General features: G+C 52.4%; 9 protein-coding genes and 1 non-coding gene across 10 annotated transcripts; 5 read left to right on the top strand and 5 right to left on the bottom strand.

The window, feature by feature from the left end:
- Window positions 1–34: 34 nt before the first annotated feature.
- On the top strand, window positions 35–2,194 carry APUU_40250A (uncharacterized protein; the record flags this gene model as incomplete). The annotated part of the gene is made up of 1 exon (XM_041703301.1): window positions 35–2,194. One exon carries the CDS (start codon window positions 35–37, stop codon window positions 2,192–2,194), a length of 2,160 nt encoding a protein of 719 aa, XP_041556000.1.
- Window positions 2,195–2,669: 475 nt separating this feature from the next.
- APUU_40249S (splicing factor 3B subunit 5 family protein) lies at window positions 2,670–2,993 on the bottom strand (the record flags this gene model as incomplete). The annotated part of the gene is made up of 2 exons (XM_041703300.1): window positions 2,670–2,681; window positions 2,751–2,993. The coding sequence occupies 2 exons, from the start codon at window positions 2,991–2,993 to the stop codon at window positions 2,670–2,672; spliced, it is 255 nt and encodes an 84-aa protein (XP_041555999.1).
- A 337-nt stretch (window positions 2,994–3,330) lies between these two features.
- Window positions 3,331–4,365, bottom strand: APUU_40248S (NmrA/HSCARG family protein; the record flags this gene model as incomplete). Its single annotated transcript, XM_041703299.1, has 1 exon — window positions 3,331–4,365. The coding sequence occupies one exon, from the start codon at window positions 4,363–4,365 to the stop codon at window positions 3,331–3,333; it is 1,035 nt and encodes a 344-aa protein (XP_041555998.1).
- A 109-nt stretch (window positions 4,366–4,474) lies between these two features.
- Window positions 4,475–5,494, bottom strand: APUU_40247S (Zn(II)2Cys6 transcription factor domain-containing protein; the record flags this gene model as incomplete). The annotated part of the gene is made up of 1 exon (XM_041703298.1): window positions 4,475–5,494. One exon carries the CDS (start codon window positions 5,492–5,494, stop codon window positions 4,475–4,477), a length of 1,020 nt encoding a protein of 339 aa, XP_041555997.1.
- A 1,184-nt stretch (window positions 5,495–6,678) lies between these two features.
- Window positions 6,679–8,265, top strand: APUU_40246A (glycosyltransferase family 69 protein; the record flags this gene model as incomplete). The annotated part of the gene is made up of 1 exon (XM_041703297.1): window positions 6,679–8,265. The coding sequence occupies one exon, from the start codon at window positions 6,679–6,681 to the stop codon at window positions 8,263–8,265; it is 1,587 nt and encodes a 528-aa protein (XP_041555996.1).
- A 536-nt stretch (window positions 8,266–8,801) lies between these two features.
- APUU_40245A (tRNA-specific adenosine deaminase) lies at window positions 8,802–10,721 on the top strand (the record flags this gene model as incomplete). The annotated part of the gene is made up of 3 exons (XM_041703295.1): window positions 8,802–8,958; window positions 9,103–9,145; window positions 9,203–10,721. The coding sequence occupies 3 exons, from the start codon at window positions 8,802–8,804 to the stop codon at window positions 10,719–10,721; spliced, it is 1,719 nt and encodes a 572-aa protein (XP_041555995.1).
- A 159-nt stretch (window positions 10,722–10,880) lies between these two features.
- On the bottom strand, window positions 10,881–12,479 carry erg24B (c-14 sterol reductase; the record flags this gene model as incomplete). The annotated part of the gene is made up of 3 exons (XM_041703294.1): window positions 10,881–11,989; window positions 12,040–12,344; window positions 12,400–12,479. 3 exons carry the CDS (start codon window positions 12,477–12,479, stop codon window positions 10,881–10,883), a joined length of 1,494 nt encoding a protein of 497 aa, XP_041555994.1.
- Window positions 12,480–12,939: 460 nt separating this feature from the next.
- On the top strand, window positions 12,940–13,939 carry MRL1 (putative vacuolar sorting receptor (Mrl1); the record flags this gene model as incomplete). Its single annotated transcript, XM_041703293.1, has 3 exons — window positions 12,940–13,307; window positions 13,360–13,647; window positions 13,702–13,939. The coding sequence occupies 3 exons, from the start codon at window positions 12,940–12,942 to the stop codon at window positions 13,937–13,939; spliced, it is 894 nt and encodes a 297-aa protein (XP_041555993.1).
- An 842-nt stretch (window positions 13,940–14,781) lies between these two features.
- On the top strand, window positions 14,782–14,852 carry APUU_t40002A. The gene has a single exon. It is a non-coding gene; the product is annotated as a tRNA-Gly (tRNA).
- A 601-nt stretch (window positions 14,853–15,453) lies between these two features.
- On the bottom strand, window positions 15,454–18,321 carry APUU_40242S (putative C6 transcription factor; the record flags this gene model as incomplete). The annotated part of the gene is made up of 1 exon (XM_041703292.1): window positions 15,454–18,321. One exon carries the CDS (start codon window positions 18,319–18,321, stop codon window positions 15,454–15,456), a length of 2,868 nt encoding a protein of 955 aa, XP_041555992.1.
- Window positions 18,322–18,358: the final 37 nt, after the last annotated feature.

Here is an 18,358-nt window from a genome sequence, read left to right as displayed (position 1 = left end):
CTCATCATCCATCTACCACCTACCGAGTACCTAAATGGCCGCCCTCCAAGAAGCTCTCCAATGTCTAACTTCAACACCCCGGGATGAAATCCCAACCGACCAAGCCTCTCTCCGCAACTACCTCACAACCCTGCGCTCCCAAGCCCGCCTGATAGTCGACTCCGTCCCCGAACCCCCTCCCGAGAAATCCGCAAGCACAAACTCCTCTTCCTCCAGCAGCTCTAAATCGAAGCATAAATTCAAAGTAACTCCCTCCCCGGCACGCCTCCTCGACCCAGACTCCGACACGCCCGATTCATCCGCAGCCGCAGCCGCCGCCCACCAGCACCAACAAGCCTGGTCCAAGCCGATCATCAAACCGAGCCACTCGAAGGATAACCCGCTCAGCATACCGGTTTATAAACTGCATGGCTCGGATGGACAGGGGCATTGGTTTGGGCGGAGGAGTATACACGAGGGGCTACCCTATGAAATCTGGGAAGAGAAGTTGTCCACGGAGATTGCGGAGACGTTGAGGCGGAACCAGAAGCGGGTTGAGAAGGGTCTCCCGCCTGACCAGGCGGTTCGGGGGATTGGGGCGGAGAGGGTTGTTGAGGAGGTTATTGTACGAGATGGAGACGCGAATGTCATGGGCAAGTTCACGATTTACCATGTGAGCGCAACGTTTCCGAAACCGACGACGAGCCGTGACTTTGTGGCGATGATTGTTACGTGGGAGAATGAGTATTTCAAGAAGCATGAGAAGGAGGGGAAGCGGGGTCGGGAAGGGAGGAGCTGGATGATGCTCTCTAGGCCCTGTGAGCATCCTGATGCGCCGCCTGTGGGCGAGTATATTCGGGGGCAGTATGAGTCTGTTGAGATGATCAGGGAGATTGTTGTGGATAGAGATGGGTCTGAGGGGTCTGGATCTGGATCTGGATCAGGCTCGGCATCGAATGGTGCAGATGGAGAGTCTAATCCTGTCGAGTGGATTATGGTGACGAGGAGTGACCCTGGTGGCACGATTCCGCGATGGATGGTTGAGAAGGGCACGCCGAAGAGTATCTGTGCAGACGCAGCCAAGTTTGTAGGCTGGGCGAGTGAGGATCCAGAGGCCGCAAAGGAGAAGGAGCGCTTACGAAGTGCTGTCAAGTCAGAGAACAAAGAGTCGACGAATGCTGAGGGAGAATCAGAGCCAGAGGAAAGTGGTGACTCGGATCTCAGCGAGTATGAGCAGGAAGAACATCATGGGCTCATTGCGAGCTTCGGGAACTTGCTCAACGCTGGCATTGAGCGATATGCGCCGCAGGCAGTTCTGGGTTATATACCACACCACTCACGCGAGTCATCATATAACATACCAGGCGAATTCAAAGACTCCGATGAAGATACGGCAAAGCACCACCAAACGAAGCGTCCAGTCGACGCTGATGCCGACGAGACACAATCGCAGACATCTCTCAAATCCGAAACGCCTACAGAACCAAAAACCCCCGCCGCTGGCGACGTCAACCTAGACATCACAGCGGCGGAGCTCCTCCAAAAGACAGGTAAAAGCAAACTTTCCTCGCATGAGCGCCAACTCGCCAAACTCGCGCAAGAGAAACGCAGCGTCGAAGCCCAGCTAGACCTCGTGCGCTCAGACATCGAGTCTCTCGGCCTGAGAGCACCCGATGACAAAGACAAGGAGGAGACCAAGAAGGAGACGGCCTTAGCCCGCGCATCAGCCGACAGCGGACACCAGCACGAGCAACGCCCCGGAAGCCCAAGCAGCAGTACAAGGGCCAAAAGTCTAGGATCCGACGACCGCACGTCAAGCAGCAGTAATCTCCGCAGCCGCGGCGAGGCTCCTGCACCTGCAGCGGACAGCCCCAAAATGCAAAAGGTAGCGTCGGGGCTCTTCCGCGAAGAATCAAAGCTCGTCCAAAAACTGTCCAAGATCGAACGGCAACAGCTCAAGGAGGCTGCGAAGATCGAGGCCCGGCATCGCAAGGACGCCGAGAAGCACGAGAAGGAAGCGGAGAAGGAAGCAGAAAAGCAAGACAAAGCTCGCTCGCGTGACGAAAACGAGTCTCTCCGGAGGGAACTCGAGCAGACGAAGAAGGAATGTGAGAAGCTGCGGAGCGAGCGCAAGCAATGGCTCGGTTTGATCAAATCACTGCAGGAGGAGAACAGCAAGCTTGCAGGCCAACTTGGGGTGGAGGGAGAGAAGTGATTTGGGTCTGGATTTTGGGTAAAAAATGATCTGGAATGTAGCATTCGACGGGCATACTATACAATATATAATAAGATATGAGGTTGAAAACAGTCTCTTAAAAGGTGTAAATCATTGATGTCCGAAACTCCACCATAGACGCCGTAAAAAAAGTACTAGCTGCATCCCATTTATCCTCTCATTTGTGCGATCGTGCCGGTCCAATTCCCAGCGGATACCCACGTATGTTCTGGAGTGCGTCTCCTCGCCCTTTTGATCCGACCGCGCATCGTAACCAGGGTGTCGCTATATCCAGGCCATTTTAGACCAGATCGAAAGATTCTCCGTTGACTCAATCCATAAATCTCTCAGTGGGCGAAGCGTCGTATCGTCTCGCCCGGTCTGGTCCCGTCTCTGTATTTCTTCGCATCGCATCGCATCGCATCCATCTCGATCATCCTAGACGCCGATATCTCAAACAAGCACTTAATAAACCTTACTCCTGCGTCTAAAAAAAAAAAAAAAAGCCGATTAGTCCTCTTCCAATTCTCCCTTTAAAAAATAATTCTTAACTCACCTCCGGCGGCGCCCCAACCCCCCTAACCATCTTCTCAATCATAGCCGCGCGCACCTTCTCCCTGCTTTCGCCCATCCCCACAGCCATGTACCCCAGCAGTGGCGCATGGCCGACGTAGCTGGCGTAGCTGTCGCGCGCGATGTTGGACAGGAACTCGTGCTTGGTTGTGTCGGCGTGCCCTGTGCCCACGTACCGGGCTTGCATTGCTTCGAGGTTTTGGAGGGTGCGGAGTTTGTCGGCCATTTTGGTGAATTTGCTTTCTCGGCTGATGGATTATGGGTTGTTGGTTTTTTGTCTTTCCGGATGTGAGTGTCGAGAGGTGTGGTTTGAGGTTGGGTTGGTGAGAGATTGCGGAGGGAAAGGCCTGTCGTGATAACGTTATCGGCACGTGACCTGTATCCTGATAGGGCTGCTATGGGAGTATATTAGGCTATGCATAGTGTGCTCTGTTCAAGGACAATTCAGAAAATGGTATATAATATGGATGGCTGGAGTAGAGTATTGATTATTAATTAGATGTATATATAGAGCAAGGTCTAAATCCCTTATTCAACTTGGTATGAAGCTACAGGGTAGAGCATCAATTTCCACCAACCTGTAGCACACTCTTCCAATCCTGCTTTGCACACCACTCTTTGACAGACTGAAGATGCACTGGCACTCCTAATTCGCCAGGTTTCACAATGGTCTTATCAACCCTTGCCCCATCATATCCGAACACAACACTAAATTCCATCATCTCCGCCATCTCCTTTGTCAGATCTGGGTCTCCCAGGTCGAAGCCTGGATCACCCTGGACAAATTCAACGCGAGTTCCTAGCACTTGACCCAAAGTTATGGCAATATCTTTGATACTGAGCCATTCATTGACACCGACGACCTTCTGGCCCGGGTCCGTGCGAAGTATGGCATGTACAAGGGCGCCGGTATCGTCCACTGCGGAGTACAGGGGGAACGGCGCATCGCTCAATGGACCCAGCAAAGGCAATACAAGTTGGTCCTCTTCCTTGTTCCATTTTGGAGGTAGTAAAGCACCAGCCCCCAAGGTGTCGAGCCAATTCTCCAGGTACAGTCCGGCATAAAGCACGGTCGTCTTCTCCCAAAGGCTTGGATGAGTCGCACGACCATATTCTTCGGCAAGAGCTTTGGAATCAAAGTGGTAGACGTTTTTGTACTTCCCACTGCTTAATTTGTTCGTGTTCGGCAAGCTGGAAAACACAAAGCGCACTAGCGTGCTTACTTTGGCAGCAGCGTCGATGATATTTCGGTTTTGCTGCTCCTCGAGATTCCTGCAATACTCTCCAATAGATATACCAGATGCAGCAGCCTTCTCGCGCTGCGAAGGATCGAAGAAAGCAGCCCAAAAATCGGTAACGCAGAAGATGGCAGATGCACCTTTGAAGGCAGCGTCAAGGGAGGCGGGATCGTAGTTATTTCCAGCTACCATCTCCACTCCGCGCGCTGCGAGAGCAACAGATTTGGACGACGATGGGTCACGAGTGAGGCCGCGAAGGGTGTACGGAGAAGAGGGCAACGATAGAAAGTGCGATATGACAGACCCTCCTTGGTTGCCTGTGGCACCGAAGACGACGAGAATGGGCTTTTCTGAGGACATTGTGGCGTTGTTGGGGGAAGATTGGATGAATTCTGGGGATAGCAGATGAGAACAGCGCTGGGAATCTGGCATAATTTATAGCAGAGCTTCTCCTAGACCTACTTAACGGTTATAGTAGTCCAGTTCGAGTGAGCAGCCCATCTTGGTTTAGTTCCCACTGGGTGCCTGGTACACTCTGTTGCGCCCCGTTATGACCGAGTGCAACCAAAGCGAGGAAACTATCGCCGTGGAAGTCGTCATCCGACCCATCGAGAGTTTCTCCAAATTCGTGAAACGAGATCAGCTGTTCTCCAACTTCCTGGCCGGTTCTAGTTCCTGCTACCGCAATCCAAGCCTGTGGTGACCCTGCCATCCACAGACCGACGCGTTTATCGAATGGAAGAGATTCCAGGAAAAGCCAATGGGAGCAGTATCCATATTCAAAACTTGATATGGACATGACGAGTGCGTAGGACATGATTATTGTTCGCCGAACGCTCTCCCCGAATAGCCATGCCTGCCATGGTGACTGGTTGGGGGGTATTTTAGTCTGGGCAGATGCTAGCAATGACTCTGTCCACGCCAAAATAAGGTCAAGGAAATCCTTTCCCGTGACTTGTTTGTTTAAGACAAACGTTGCAACGTGAATAAGAAGAGATTGAAGAGCAGTAAGGGCCTCCATTATGGGCACTACACTGACATCAAGCTCAATTAGGCACTTGAAGCTCTCACGAGTCACACTGTTTTCAAGGTCTCCAAGGACATCAAAACGATTGCAGCTGTGGTGCATCTGCAGCTTTGGATGTATGAATATTGCAGGGTTTCCTGACTTGAGAAGGTCCAGAACTGGCTGATACCCCAGGCGCACAAATTTCAAAGCATTCGGACTCCCAACAGGGCAGATCGCCGGATCAATGTGGGAAAGCTCACTAACGCGTCCAATCACACAATATGCGGGCGTGTCCATGGCCGATGGGCTCCACGAGAGTTTATGTTGCTTGCCAGATTGAGTGAAAGACACGCTCAAGGGCTCGAGATCATACAGGCACTCCAACCCGCGCTGGGCACAGCGAGTGCATTTAGGCAACTGGACCACACATTTTCTCTTGGAGGCGGTGCAATTGCGGCAGGCTTTGCGCAAGGTCGCCATTGGTGAGGGCTCGAGATGAGGGCAAGAAGATCTGATGAGTTGAGGGAGAATTTGGAAGCAAGAGGCAGAGCGCCTGCTTATCCAGATCCCATCACCCTGTCAGCAACTCATCAGCGCAGCCTCGATTGTCGAGCAACGGGACCTAAACCTCAAACAGTTTAGATCCCACAGGCACGGCCTCGCCGAGATATCGGCAGCTTTGTCGAATATCGTCATGCTGCAACCCCACTGGCCCCTGGGAGGAGGCTGACCGACAACGTATTGATAGACGGGAATACGTAATGCGGGGTGAAGGAGAAATAAAAGAGACAAGAGAAGAGAGTGGAGGTGGAGAACGTGGCAGCTGACGAATCCAGCCGAAACAGGAAGCCGCAGCCCACCACGTGCCTACCTTATCGGAGTAGAGCTTAATATAAAGTACAACTCTCAGTCAATGTGTAACTGACAATATTCATGCGCCGTACAGATTCAACCCTCGGGTGGCTGCAGACTAACCAGCTTCAAAGATCCCGCGCTGCCTGGACTATTTGGCATTATGGGATACCCTAGGGCAAATGGAATCCCGGAAGAGGACATGCAGATGCTAAAGGGTCATTTGAACCTTTATTTTAAGGATGATGAAGGTCCGAGCGAAATAGTGGCGACCTCACGGGAGAAGATTCCTGCCGCGTACCTTACGGAGTATGATGGCAGAACCACATGTCATTGAGGGCAACTCCAAGATCGCCGACTGTCGTCAGTGAAGCAAACTTCCTCCTGCCTGCATCTGAAGGTCTTCAATAGTCCCCTTCGATAGGTATACTCTATCTTGCATCATAACACTTCTAGCATTGTGAGTACAGCAGAATCCTGCAATCTTTGTGAATGTGAATGGACAATCAACCCAGCGGGCGACAGCTTTACAGCCTCACAGGTCTCAACAACATGCACCAGTGTAAGTATGGATCGCCACTAGGCGGAGCCTCTCAGGCTTCACTGCCACCCAGCGTTCAGGCCCAGACAAGATGTGCATCCAAAACCCCACATAACTAACTTCAACTGGTTGAAACCGTTCAGAGGTCCCTGATTTTAGTTTTGGCCCCTTCTGCCAGTCTCCATAAGGATGCGCGGCGCCCCCCCCAGGCTTCAACAACGTCCGGTGTCAGAATTATTGCAGATGCTGGCAGGCTCTATATTGATATTTCATGTCGGGCCATCTCCTTTCCAGGCACGACAGTCCTGCTCAGCGGCTTTCGGTGGAAGACTGCCAAGAGGCCTACGACTTGTATGAGGTCGAGGCCCAAAGGAAAGAGCGGTCTCTGCTTGAACGAGTCTTACAGCGCATATATTCCGTTCGATATCTCTTCTCGCCAGGTGGCGATTATCATGGCAACTATAGACCGTTAATACCGACCTTGGTCCAGCCTCGCAGGTTTCGACGCATTCTCTTTCGGTTGCCATACTATGGGCTCGTCGTCCTGTCGGCTATTCTGATCCTCACGGTCTTCACAGCCACCTTTTTCCCCTCATACACAAGTCCTCCACCCCATTACTCGTCGCTTAGTGGTCTAGCATCAGCATCAGACCAAGCCGGCCGAGGGAACCCTCGCAATGAAAAGGTCTTTATTGCCGCTAGTTTGTATGACCTGAGTGGGGAATTGGTCTGGGGCCACTGGGGATCCAGCATTCTCCAGCTCATCGATCTACTTGGGGAAGACAATGCTTTTCTCAGCATATATGAGAACGACAGCGGAGCCGAGGGCAAGCAATCCCTAGCTGATCTGAAGCCACGGGTGCCATGCAACAACTCCATCATATACGAGCATCATCTAGGCCTGGAAGAGCTCCCAAAAATAATCGTCCCAGGAGGCAAAGAGCGAGTTAAACGGATTTCGTACCTAGCCGAGACACGCAACCGTGCTCTCCAGCCCCTGGACGAGCCTACGCAGGCACATTTCGACAAGATCCTATTCCTGAATGATGTAGCATTTAACCCCGTCGAGGCGCTGCAACTCCTATTCTCAACGAACGTCAACGACGACGGCATAGCGCAGTACCGAGCCGCTTGCGCCGTCGACTTCATCAACCCTTTCAAATTCTACGACACCTACGCCACGCGCGACCTGGAAGGCTACAGCATGGGCCTGCCCTTTTACCCCTGGTTTTCGAACTCCGGCAGCGCCCAAAGCCGCAAAGACGTTCTCAGCGGGAAAGACGCTGTGCCGGTCCGCAGCTGCTGGGGAGGCATGGTCGCATTCGACGCTCAATTCTTCCAACACGACAAAGGAAGGCTGGCTGCTGAAGCAGCAGGAGGTAATCTCCCAGCTCGCTTCCGCGCCTCGCAGGATGTGAATATGTTCTGGGATGCTTCTGAGTGTTGTCTCATCCATGCAGATATCCAGGTCCCGAGGGAGCATATTGGGGAATCCGGGGACAACGAGGTGACGGAAACAGGGATATACATGAATCCTTTCGTGCGTGTCGCATATGACGAGCGCTCTCTATCCTGGCTTTGGACTACGCGGCGCTTTGAGAAACTCTACTCTATTCTCCATAATATCGGGAATCACCTTGTTGGTTTGCCTTGGTTTAACCCCCGGCGGAAGGAAGTGCCTGGGCAACGTGTCCAAGACGCGGCCTTTATCAACGATGAAGGAGGAGCTGGCTCCTTCCGCTCTGCTGAGAGGACTACTAGTCATGATGGTTTCTGTGGGCGATTAGGGTTGCAGGTTGTTGTTCCACATCGCGAAGAAGGGAAGGGGTTTGAGAGTATACCAATGCCCCGTTCCTAGAAAAATGGTAAGACTATAGACTAGATTTTAATTAAGTTTTAAACGTTATTTTGAGTGCCAGCCGATTGTATCGCTATAAATATCCCACTACGTACTGGTACTTCCTAACTGCTGTAATTAGCTTGATATGGTTCGAGAGCCCTACTCGACTGTATACTAAGCGGCCTGAGTCAAAAGAACAGCTGTTCCCTAGTAAATAATAAATAAGCCGTATTCATAAGTTCTATTGATCCCAAAAAATATTGAAATTGAAATGGAAACGGAATGGAAATGGAAATGGAAACTGAAATCCAATGAGAACCAATGGAAAGAGAATGAAATTCAACGAAATAGAAATGTAAATGGATATAAAATTGGAACAGGAATTGAAATGAAAATGAAAAGTCGAAGTATAAACAAACAGCCATAACTTAACTAACGAGAGCACCTTCCAGTGAGTTGCTTACCTAAGCAATGCTCGTGTACCGAGAAACATGCGAACATTTTATCTTAACAACCTGCCGGTCTATAGCAGAGGGATTAACAAGGACTCGGCGATGGCAGATACAGGAGCAGCTCATAGCTCACTAGCGTCGCGAATCGCCGCGCTGGTTCACACATATTATAATGGTTTGCCGAATGGCAGCAAGCCTGTCGTGAACGATGATGGGACTGGGCAATGGATTCCTATGTCGGCAATTGTCCTTGTTAAAGGTGGGGTTTCTGCTCTTTGGGTTGTTTCCGGGGAGTCGAGCCTGGAATGGCGTAGTACTGATACTTCATCGTCTATGCTTTTCCTGCCTGGAATCAAGTCGTGTGCACTGATATTGGTCGGGTATATCTACTAACATCACACAGGCGAGGGCACCCCATCAGAATCCGTAACCTGTATCGCCGTCACGTAAGTCCATTAACCCTCCTAATACTCCCAATCCCCTCAGTTAGTAATGCCTTCTAGAAGCGGCGCAAAATGCCTCCCAGCAACCAAAGTCGGCACATGCGAAGGCCTAGTCCTCCACGACTGCCACGCCGAAGTCCTAGCAATGCGAGCATTCAACCGCTGGCTTATCGCCGAGTGCTACGCATTCATAGGCCGCGAGGAAATCCATCGGCGGCCGTGCGACGAAAAACTCTCGCCGTATGTTTGGCGCCGGCCCATACTCACCCGCGACAGTCCCGTCTTGCCGCCTTTTGAAATCAGACCCGATGTTGGCATCTACATGTACTGCACCTGTGCGCCTTGTGGGGATGCAAGTATGGAGCTTGTTATGGCGGAGCAGGATGATCCTACGCCTTGGGTGCCGCCGGCTGCAACTGCGACTACGACTACGACTACAGCTGCGTCAGCTTCGACTTCGAGTCGACCTGGAGAGCAAGCACTCCTAGACGGCCGCGCGCATTTCTCAAATCTAGGTATTGTGCGCCGCAAGCCGGCTCGCAGAGACGCCGAGGCGACAAGGAGCAAGTCCTGCTCGGATAAGCTTGCGCTGCGGCAGGTAACGTCCCTGCTGAACTACGGAGCGAGCTTACTCGTTGCCGTGACTGCGAATGCGTATCTCAAGGGCCTAGTCCTTCCGGAGGAAGAGATTAGCCGGACGGGCGTTGCGCGATGTTTCGGCGCCGAGGGGAGGATGAAGGATCTCGTCGGGAGGACATGGCCGATTACGGAGACGAATGCGGATACGCCTGGTGTACAGGGTCTGCCGGCGAGCGAGACACAGGACAGGCATCGGTACGAGTTCAGACCGTTTGAGGTGCTATCAATACCCGATTCACAGCTGCGAGCGCTTTGGAAGTTCCGGAAGCCCAAGGCCTCGGATCCGGGTCAAACAGCCGCACAGCTAAAGAAGAGCAAGCCGGGCAATAAAACAGTCATATGGATCCGTGCGCCCACGATAGACCACGAATCTGAATTCGGATACCCGTCTCTAGTGAGCCGTCTGCAAACTCTCCGCGGTTCCAAAACTGGCGTTTTCGAAAATATCATTGGCGGCGTCAGGCAGGGTCACAAATCGTCGGATCCTGGGTTGGCGGGTGCGTCGGCGTTGTCGAGGTGGCCGCTGTGGTTGCATTGGAGGAATACTATGTCGGTTACCCAGCTGTTGCTTGGGGAGCATGAGGTTCGCGACGGCGATGGGATGGCTAGTAATGTTCTGGGAGCGACAGGTGCGCTCCCGGCGTTTCTAGAGGAGAAGTATTGCGGATTCAAAAAGCCGGATGGGTATAAGAAGTCTGGTTGTATCAAGGCGAGGAGAGATGCTGTGCAGGCTGCTAAGGAGGTTCTTGGAGGGTGGGTGCCGAATGTAAAAGATGACAACTGGCCCCAGCAGGAGTGGGAGGATGAGGATTTTGGTAATGATGAGGATCCCGGGACTTCACCGGATACGGAAAGCTCACAGGGATCTTTTGATTCAAGAGATTCGAGAGATTCAAGAGATGGCCCTGGTGCTTCAAAGAGGCGGAGGCTTGATGTTTAGAAATTTTATATTCAATGATCACGATTGTTTCCAATCTGAATTAATTATAATAACATGTACATAAACTTTTCCGTCATCAAAAGAAGAGATGATTGAATTAAGAATTAAATAGCGTAGGCGTCAAAAGATCATAAAATGAGCCCTTAGATCGAAAGGGCCTTAGTAAAGCCCTGGAATGATACGGCTGCGGACAAGAGAAGTGTATCGATCCCAGTCTTTGCCGTATTTTCTCTTGCACTTTTCTTCGTCACGTCGCTCACGGTGAAGGAGAAGAATGCCAAAGTAGATCAGGAAGAAATAAGTGAAGATGAGGGCCCAGCCGCGCGATTCGGGTGTCTGCGCGGCTTGCTTCTCGAGCTCGCCCGTGGAAGGGTTGATGCTCTCGAGGATCACGAACCCGGAGATCCCGGTGGGCAGGGAGTACGACCACGACATAAGCCAGTCACCGAGGTAGTTGATATGACGAGCTAGACCCCACCAGCCGGAGGTCATCAGCTTGGACCCAGTGGCGGTCTCGATGTACTTGATGTCCTTGACACGCGGGTCATTGGGGTCTGTACGGAAGCGGTTTTTCTGGTTGTTGGCTCCGCGAAAGATCATGTACCCTGCGGCCGTCGGCGCCAGCACGAGCGCGATACCCTTCGGGCCTAGTTCATATGGGAACATGGCCAGGTATCGGGTTTGGAAATTGTACAGGAAAGGAACCCAGGTGAGGTCACCGAAGGAAAGCATGTAGCCAAAGCCGTCCATAATCACGTCCATGGTAGTCAAAATCGCGGGCTCCATGTAAAGCCCATCGAGAACGTAGAAAGCTTGGAAGAAGGTTGAAATGACGATGGAGTCCGTCACGTATCCATAGGTTCTGTACTGACGCGCGATGTTGGACAGGTTCATGATAATCCATCCCAGCAAACCAGGGCGCATTTCCATCCAGACCTTGATATCGATGGTTCGGGATGCCTCACTAACAAACGGAATTGGAAGTTTCACTCGGGGGTTCAGTTCGCGTCCAATGAAAAAATCGTAGAGCACGTTGCCGGAGTGTCCACCTGGGGCTAGCTGGCGAAGCTCCGGGTTGGGCTGTCCGGGCGCAGGAACGGAGAAACTCTTGATGTAGACAAAGATTGCAAGCGTCGAGCAAATAATCAAGTTCGAGGCTATGACCTGCGGATAGTTGTCCCAAAGGAACGTCCAAACAACAAAGTCCGCTCCATCCAAATAAGTGCCGGCAGCCAAGCCGGACAGAATCAGCACAGCAGTAGGGAAGGCTATTTCACGTCAGAATATGCAGTCAAGCGCCAACTGAACAAGGTCGTACCGTTGAACTTGTACCAGAGTCTCCCACCGCAAGCCAGTTCAGTGCCCTCCACCACCGGGCCTGGTAGGACCACGTACAGCACCAGCTGCAGCAGGTAGTAGCTCAGAACCCACAACAAAACCTCCGTATCGTAAAGCGCTGGGATACCTCCCTCGGGCCAGCCAACCTCCTGCTTCAATTTGTCGAGCGTCAGGGTAGACGGGTGTAGCAAGGACGGCGCGGGGCAGCCGGAGACATCGTTGCACAGGAAGGTGAAGGCAAACAGGAGGACAGGGAGACCGAAGATAATCGCAAAGCCACCGTAACTAGACCAGTCAGTGACCGAATTGGAAGCTGGGGAGAAGCAAAAGCGTAACGTACGGGCCAAAGAACTCGTAGCCTCGCTTCTCTGGAACAGGCTGTATAGGAACAGAAGGTTTGGAATCCTTCTTGGGCGCCATTTTCGAGAAACGCAGGCAAGGAGAAAGCTCGATTGCGGTTGATAGAGAAGACCAATGGGGCGAGGTCTATTTAACTTCCATCGATCGATCTCCGCAACGACCGCCTGAGGCCGGATCGACTGGAGCCGGAGGAACGAAGGAGTCCGCGGGCAGCGAGAGCTGTGCAGTGTGCAGTGACGCTAAGAGCTAGTGAGGAGCAGAAGAAAGAAGGGCGCCAAGGAACGAGCTCCTCTCCGCATCCAATCTGCGACGTTTCATCTCCTGCCAACGAAGTTGCAGTGTCAGCATTATCAGCAGTCTTTTCAATCTTCACAGGCCCCTGTCTCTATTCTTCAGGCTCACTCTTACGTCTACTTACTCCCGCCACGCGCACTGCTTTCCTCGACTCTGTCTCTAGCTACCGCTCTCTCCTCGCTCGACCTGCCGCCGCCCGACTCGCGCTGGGCCCAGGATCCCCGCGATGAAGTCCCCAACCTCGATCCTCAGCCTCCTCCTGGCCTCTGCCTCCTTGGCATCTGCATACGCCACTCCTGGATCTCCAGACTCCGCTGGAAAGGTGGCATCGTGTGTCGCGCGGTCTCCGACTACAGGGCTCTACTATGATCTGAACACCTTGACGGTACCACCGCTTCCGAGCGACGAAAAGTCCCGCAAATACGCCCGAGAGGAAAGCTGGCATGTGAAAGGATACGATTATGGTGCCAACTTTACGCTGAATATATGCGGGCCCGTCATTGAGGAGGTCACGGATGTCGTCGGGGTGGAGGAGAAAATGTGGCAGAATGTCAGCGCATACTACCAGAAGGACGACAAGACATATTCAATCGGGTTTGTCGCTCCCAGGCTGCGATGGGTGGATTTTGGAGCTGACACAATGCAGGCAACAAGCGTCCGATCCATTTTTCCGAGGCCGTAAGCTTCTCATGAACTATACAGACGGCTCGCCGTGCGATGGCGAGTTCATTGAAAAAAGCTCGCACAACAAGTCGACGATGCTCTCGTTCCTATGCGACCGTGATATAACCGCGTCCACGCCGCTGATTTCGTTCGTCGGCACCATGGACCAGTGCACGTACTTTTTCGAAGTCCGAAGCGCTGCTGCTTGCGGCGGTTATAGCAACGACTCTGCTGGACAGGGTCTTTCTCCGGGCGGCATCTTCGGCGTAATGTGAGCAACACCTGCCCGGTCTACTCACTCCAAGCTAACTCGGTCGTTCCTTAGTGCTCTTATCGCCGTCGCAGCCTATCTGATTGGCGGTTGCGCCTACCAACGGACCGTCATGCACCAGCGCGGCTGGAGGCAATGTCCCAACTTCAGCCTTTGGGCGGGGATAGTTGATTTTTTGAAAGTGAGTTTACTATCGTTAATACCATTTCGGCGATCGGCCTGGAGCCATCGCTCCTTTTCCTTGCACAGTAGCCGAAGCAATGCGAAGTTACCGGGTTCACGGCGAGATTGAGCGTTGCTTGGTCTATCATCTCCCCACTTGTTATTTCCTTTCTCTTTATAGAATGTACCTATAGAGCGCGGACCTCGCCATTTCGATAGAAGCCAGGTTTAGCCTCGTCAACAACCTCAAAGAAAGAAGCTAAACAAGCACACTCTATGCTTATCTCTAATGTTCTTCAATACTATATCGCTACATGTGCCACTTTTGCCAGCTTACTCGGGTCCAGTGATAGCTAACTTTCTCCCCGATCGGGAACAAATCCAGGACATGAGCATAGTCCTCCTCTCCTCCCTTGGACGCCTGTTCCGATTCAAGAGATCCCAACCCGCCTTCGCATCCACAGGGGACACTCAGCGCGGCCGGTTCTCCGATTCGCATCGGGGCCGCACAGAGGATCTAGATGCGGAAAACCGACTTATAGACCAGCTGGATGAGGAATGGGATGATTAAGCACAGCGCTCCCTTGTTTTCGCTTGTCTCTAAAGTTTTGAGCCAATAATAGACGGTTTTGATTTGAAATGAAAGTTATGTTTCCCCATGTTGATGTATAATATCTTTGCCGTCTGGTGGTGGGTGCTTCCGAGCGGATATATATTGCTATATGATCGAATGAGTTGAGCGCCGTGGGGCCCTGGTTTCAATTTCATACACTACAATGACTCGTTCATTTCATCAGCGAAGCACTTAGTCACCTGAATATATTGATTTAAGGTCCCCGATCTTGCCTTGCATTGTTTAAATTAACAAATCAACATCAAGACCAAGGTCTGAGCCATCTAAAACTACACTGCCAAGCCAGCAAGCTCTACGGACCATATAATGCCAAGCTAGGTTACTCCACACATCAAATAGCATCATTGGTCTAGTGGTAGAATTCATCGTTGCCATCGATGAGGCCCGTGTTCGATTCACGGATGATGCACTTTCTTTTTGCTTTTTTTATTCATTCCAGCTTTTTACAATTTCCAAGGTTAATATGAGGTCTTGATACCATACATGGACGTTGAGAAGTGTTTGGGTATTTATCAAATCATGGCCTTTTTGCATTTCTTGATCTCCGTTAGGTATCTATATATGCAACTAACCATCCCTGCAGCCAAGTTCGACATTTGCTACTGTATTATTGCAAAGACAGGGTAAAGAAAGATAGTGGAAGTGTAGTAGAGTAGTTAGCGGCGGGGCTTGTTTACGGTGTGCATGAAGAGCCGCAGGTTATTTATTACTTAGTACTAGTGCTAGCAGCGTTTACACGCTTAGACGGCCGTTTATCATGTTGAATATTATATTCAAGTATATAACATCGAAATCATCAAAACTATCATCCCATTCACCTTCCTACCCAAGCTAAAAGCGCAGAAAATAAGCCATCATCCATACCGATTGACCGACAAAACTGTCCGAGCAGACAGTACGCCACAGATCCAAAGGCATAGGGAAATAGTACATAAATGGCATAACAGAGACAGGAAAAAAAGAAAAACAACATCGTCGAATGCAATTGATCATACAAAAAGCTGGTTGGCCTACTCTTTCATCTGCGACCCACGGTTCATTCCTGCCATCCCGAGATCGTATGCGTCCATGGGCATATTCCCGGCACCGCCAAAGGCAGACAAATCGGCCGCATTAGCATCCGGTTGGGAGCTTGGGTCGAGATCGGCGCCTGCACCGATCGGGTCAAGGTTAAACGGGAGGAACCAGGCGCTGGGTTGGTAGAACTCGCCGGTCCCCGAAGGTGCGTTAGGGTCCATCTCGCCCGGGAAAAGGCCGCCGGTTTCTTGAGGGGGTGCTGCTACGTCTGCGCCGTTCATCACTGGGAAGGGAGGCTGGTCATTCGGGACGTACGAGGCTGGCGATGGCTTGAAACCCTCGAATGAGTCGTAGACAAATTGTCGGTCTATTTGTGGGAGCTGGTCTGTCACCGAGAGGCCGAAGTCGAAGGGAGGCTGGGCGAATGCTTGTTGACCACGGTTTTGTTGGAACATCGGCTGCGGGAAGCCTGTACCTGACGTTCCGAGAATGCCTGGGGATGTTTCCATATTGACATCGACGATCTGTTGAGAGGCGGATGTCGGCGTTGCTTGGTCCACTGCCGCTGTGTCAATCCTGCTGCCGGCTCGGGAGTGTTTTCGATGGATAGTGCTGGGTTTTGGTGTAGGCGAAAGACTGGCGAAAAAGTCCTCAACACTCTGTAAATCAGGTTTCTGGCTCATCACCGCCTCGTCGTCGTTCTTTCTAGACGGGTGGTCCGGATCCTCCCAGTGCTGTCGTGACACACCATGCGGGTACTTGTCGAACCAGTCACCATACTGGAACATGGGTGTGATGGGACCGTTGTGAGTGGCGACTGTGCCCTTGATTGCGGCATCTGCGAACTGTCGGTAACGGTCTTTCGCACTCTCCACCATGTAATGGAACATGCCCCAGTACTTCTTCATCTTGTTGAGGTAGCGGTAGGTATGTCGGAGGTTCTCCTTGGATCGAGCTTCTAGCTGTGTGTTTTTGGAAAAGATGCCCCAGATGTGAACGGTACTTGCCGAGTACGCACAGTATCCCGCGAAAGGAACCGTCAGAGGATATGGCGCTGCATGATCGATAAGACTGGAGATGTGATGGGCGGCTTCCACGGCTGCTCGACCTGCATTGCTGAGGAATGTTCGAGGCATATCTCGAGGAGGGCGTCCGCCAGGTGATAGAGGAATGGCGAACTGATTCAGAAAGAGAGTATTCTGATGAATGATAATGTGCAGGAACAGAAACTGGTTAGCGACTCGGTCCGCTGCGTGGACTTGTAGGTTTTCATAGGTGAAATGCAAATGGCTCGGTAGGGAAGCAGAAAAGTCTTCGATCTGCTTTTTAAGTCGCGAGTACCCGGACTCTGGTGACCACAGCGGGTGATTATCTCGTCGTTTTCCACCAAGGTTTAGATAGTCTACTATACGGCCCCAAATAACGACGGCACGAATAATGTATGCCAGCACACCCATATTGGACCTTGCATTGGATAACTGGCCAACATCTTCCGGTACTGGGTTGAGCACATTGCCCTCCAAGTCTTCAGTTGGCCCTGGGATCTCCATTTGAAAATGCGCCTCCTTGATAGGAAGCTGAATTTGAAGGAACTTCTCGTTACCAATCGGCGGACGTTGGCTGCCGGACGAGTTATAACGGTCCATCAGGAAGCAAGCCCACATTGTGCGCCTTCTTATCTCTCGATCGGTAAAGCTGAGCTGGGTACCGCCGCCATTGCCTTGCGCCAGCAGCGGATCATAGTCGAGCTCTCGGTGGAGCTGTAGAGCGTAGGCCATGCGCATGGCTTGACCGCCAAACGACCAACTGCGCCCACCATGGCACGTACCGAACTCATGGAGGCCGAGAAGTAAGAACACAGTCAAGATAGTAATATTAGGTTCATCGTGTCGCTTGAGCGCAATATTAGCGGCCGGACTGGCCCAGTTCTCTCCGCGTAGGAACGGGGGTTCAGAGTTGATTTGCGGGTGGGTCGAGAATCGGGCGGAGACGGCGCAAACGGCAAGAATGAGCACAGGAGGCACAGTCCGGGCTTTGAGTCTGCGTACGAAACTGGGTTTATGAAGAAGTAGATATGACTGGCCGTAGACGCAGTCAAAGAACACCTCTGCGAGGTGTTCTTGGATCTCGAGCGAGGGCAGAAACTCGGCACCCTCGGTCATCAAATCAGGCCCATCAGATTTGCCCTCACGCCGCATGGGAAACGTATCCTGAGGCCCGCCGCCGTTTCGGCTCGCGTGTGCCCACTGCTCCATTTCAGCGGCGAAGGCTTCATCGGCCGACCTCTTCTTCTGGGTCTTGGTGGTCTGGCCCGGCTGCGGCGGTCGCACATTGGACCGACCGATCGCTGCCATATCCCTCGTCTCGTCCTTGGGGATCGTCTTGATAACCCGGTCCTCCATCCGCTTCAGCCGCTTATCCAGCATCGCCATGTAATCCGTGCGGGGAGCCGCCTTGCGAGTCGTGACCTTGTACACACAGGGAATGCGCGACCGCGAGCAGTGCTTGCACGCGGGCTTTTCACCGGAGCATCGAATCTTCTTCCGTCGACATGCAATGCAGGCCAGCGGCAGCCGCTTCCGCTCCTTGCCGGCCTTGGTCTTCATCTCGGTCCATGCGGGCCTGTCCCCGGACTGGTCCTGGTTTTGGGAGGGGTCGTCGTGCGGATCGAGGCCGTGGTCGTGGCCTCCATCTAGGAATGTGTGGTTTGAGTCGCCCGTGGCCAGGGCGCTCCCTGGCTCGCGCGAGCTGGCGGGGCTGTGAGAGTCGAAGTCGTCGGGGAGAGCGGCGCCGTCGTGGTTCGGGGCTAAGGGAAGTGAGGCGTTTGTCGCAGGGGACTCGTCGGACTTGAGCGGGATCATGATGGGCGCAGGTACCCCAGCGACGGGGAGTAGATCA

Source organism: Aspergillus puulaauensis, chromosome 4 (genome assembly GCF_016861865.1).
Source record: "Aspergillus puulaauensis MK2 DNA, chromosome 4, nearly complete sequence".
In the NCBI taxonomy this organism is placed as follows: domain Eukaryota; kingdom Fungi; phylum Ascomycota; class Eurotiomycetes; order Eurotiales; family Aspergillaceae; genus Aspergillus; species Aspergillus puulaauensis.
The sequence above is the reverse complement of the archived record's forward strand: the minus strand, read 5'-3'. Positions and strand labels throughout refer to the sequence as shown.